Source organism: Cibotium barometz, chromosome 30 (assembly GCF_041138505.1).
Source record: "Cibotium barometz isolate CiBa-2024 chromosome 30, ASM4113850v1, whole genome shotgun sequence".
NCBI lineage: Eukaryota > Viridiplantae > Streptophyta > Polypodiopsida > Cyatheales > Cibotiaceae > Cibotium > Cibotium barometz.
The window spans coordinates 32,182,520-32,184,698 of NC_141075.1; the positions used below are offsets into that span (position 1 = coordinate 32,182,520).

Sequence of the window (2,179 nt, forward strand, 5' to 3'; positions counted from 1 at the left end):
CAGATGTAGCTTCGATTATTGCAGAGCGCTATGGAGATGTGTAAATTTGGAGAACAAGCCCCTTATATTTTGTTTCTTCTGTTAATGATTTTCCTATAATATGATGAGATCCTAGGGGGTTCATGCTTCATTCCCATGCACCATTTTTTGGGCGGCCTCATAAAGATTTGAAGGAATGAAGGCATATTTTCACAAATCAATATGCAGTATGTGAGGCTACGTATTCTTTACAAAAGAAGGCTAGCTACTACAAGGAAAGCCATCAACCTCCTTGAAGGAGGAGAAGGGGATTTCTCTATTACCGTGGTAAAATTTCTTCTTGCTGTTGGGACTAATCTCAACGGTATGGCAGTAGATGTGCGTGTTGGGGGCACATTTAAGCAGCCGAAATTTTAGACCTAGCATGCAGGTGAGGGCTTTTGAGGGTGAGGGGGAAGTGGTGGGGCTTGGGGAGGCTGCTGGCAGCATGAGGATGCTACGGTGGCAGCACGAGGGGCTAGTAGGCGCTCGCACGACGGGCACATGGTGAGAGAGGCCGCGGGCAAGGGCAAGGGCATGTAGAAATCATGGCAGGGAGTGCCCATCTTCAACCCCCTCAGCTCCGCCACCTCCTTCTGCAACCACCTATTCTCCTCCGCCAATGACTCGCAGCACCTCTTGAGCACCTCAAAGCCCACCTCTGTCTGCTTAAGCTTGGTCCTGCACACAGCATCCAATTAGGGCCAGTAGAGCTTCCCTCTTATCTCAAGCCTCTTTTTTCTGTTTTCCTGGATGAAGCCACCTACGTGGGTTACAACAGAAGTCAGGAAAAACTGTGCATATAAGGTCTCCATCTATACCTTGCTCTCCTGTTTTGAAACCACACTTCAACTTGCCGAGGCCGTAGATTGAGCTGTTTGGCGAGCGCATTTTTCTGTTTCTGTGAAATCACAGACAATATATCAGTTGATTCGGCACAAGGTTAAGATAACCTGCTTGCCAGACGATTGGCTTTAAGCACACGGTTAAAACAACTCGCTTGACAGAGATGATTTGCTTAAGCACAATGTTAAGATGATCTGCTTGTCATATAATTTGCTTAAGCACAAGATTAAGACAGCCTTCCTGATTGGGATTACTTAAGAACAAAATTGAGCCTGCGGGAGCACAAGCCACCATTCCTTTGGGCTTTTACATAAGCGCAAGATTAAGGCAAAAGATTAAGCCACACACTTGTTAAGATCAAGCTTAATCCCTTAATTAAGCCACGATTGAGCAGGAGACCTACCGGATTGAGGGTGATGTGCTCCTTGAACAGAGCTTCAAGGAGGGCAGATTGCTCTTTGGAGAGCCGAAGCTTCTTTCTGGCAGAGCCTCCTCCTTCCTCATCGCTGGCCCGCGATGTAACCTCGTGAATTAAAGTTCTCTCATGATCTGCTTCTGATGCCTTGTCGCGCTCACGCTTAAGGCCCGGAAGGCCAGAAAGCTGCAGGGTAGGGGGGGGCTCTTGGGCGTCATCTTCACTCTCTGAACTGGAAGGCATCTGGTTCACATCGATCCCGCGCAAGCTTTGAGGGCCATAGCCATCCATACTCCCCCAAAGATTGAAACAGCTGCTAGAAGGGGGCTGGGCCTTCTGAGAAAATGGGCGCAAAGGTAAAAGCTCCAATTGTACAGGAGGACTGGAACCCTCTGCTGTGTTAATCCCAGAACTAGCCCTGGAAAGCTCCATGGCCAGGTTAAGACTGGTGGGCAGATCGCAAGAAGCCATTGATCGCAGCCTCTGCACACCAAGAAGAACTTGCTGTTTGTCATCAGTAACCTGCATGTTTAGGTTGCAAAATCAATAGGCGATGGAGGCAAAGGATGGGGGTGAGAAAACAAAGACAACTGAGCTCGCCCTCAGGAGAAAGCTTCCCAAAGCTTAGACTGGTTCCCCACATGCATGCAGGAGAAGAAATGAGAATTGAAAGTGTAGATTGCAAGAGCCAACCAGGATTTTGAAGCCAAAAGTAAAGTAATATTTTTTTTAAAAGTTTTAAGAACTCCTTTCCATGATTGTTGAAAAGACGGTCCATCATGCTCCAATGAGTGTGCCATCCTTACTTACATTCAGTGTGGCTTCTATCGTCCAATCCACCTATCCACAACCCATTCACACATGAGGCTAAAGACCCTTGTCAGGTGACATCAATGGATG

The 2,179-nt window shown here is 47.5% G+C and overlaps 1 protein-coding gene across 1 annotated transcript; it reads right to left on the reverse strand.

The window, feature by feature from the left end:
* Positions 1–211: 211 nt before the first annotated feature.
* Positions 212–1,932, reverse strand: LOC147621391 (homeobox-leucine zipper protein HAT4-like). The gene is made up of 3 exons (XM_086824554.1): positions 1,268–1,932; positions 840–919; positions 212–699 (listed from the first exon to the last, which is right to left on the reverse strand). The coding sequence occupies exons 1-3, from the start codon at positions 1,805–1,807 to the stop codon at positions 399–401; spliced, it is 921 nt and encodes a 306-aa protein (XP_086680680.1). The 5' UTR covers positions 1,808–1,932; the 3' UTR covers positions 212–398.
* Between the last annotated feature and the right edge of the window lie 247 nt (positions 1,933–2,179).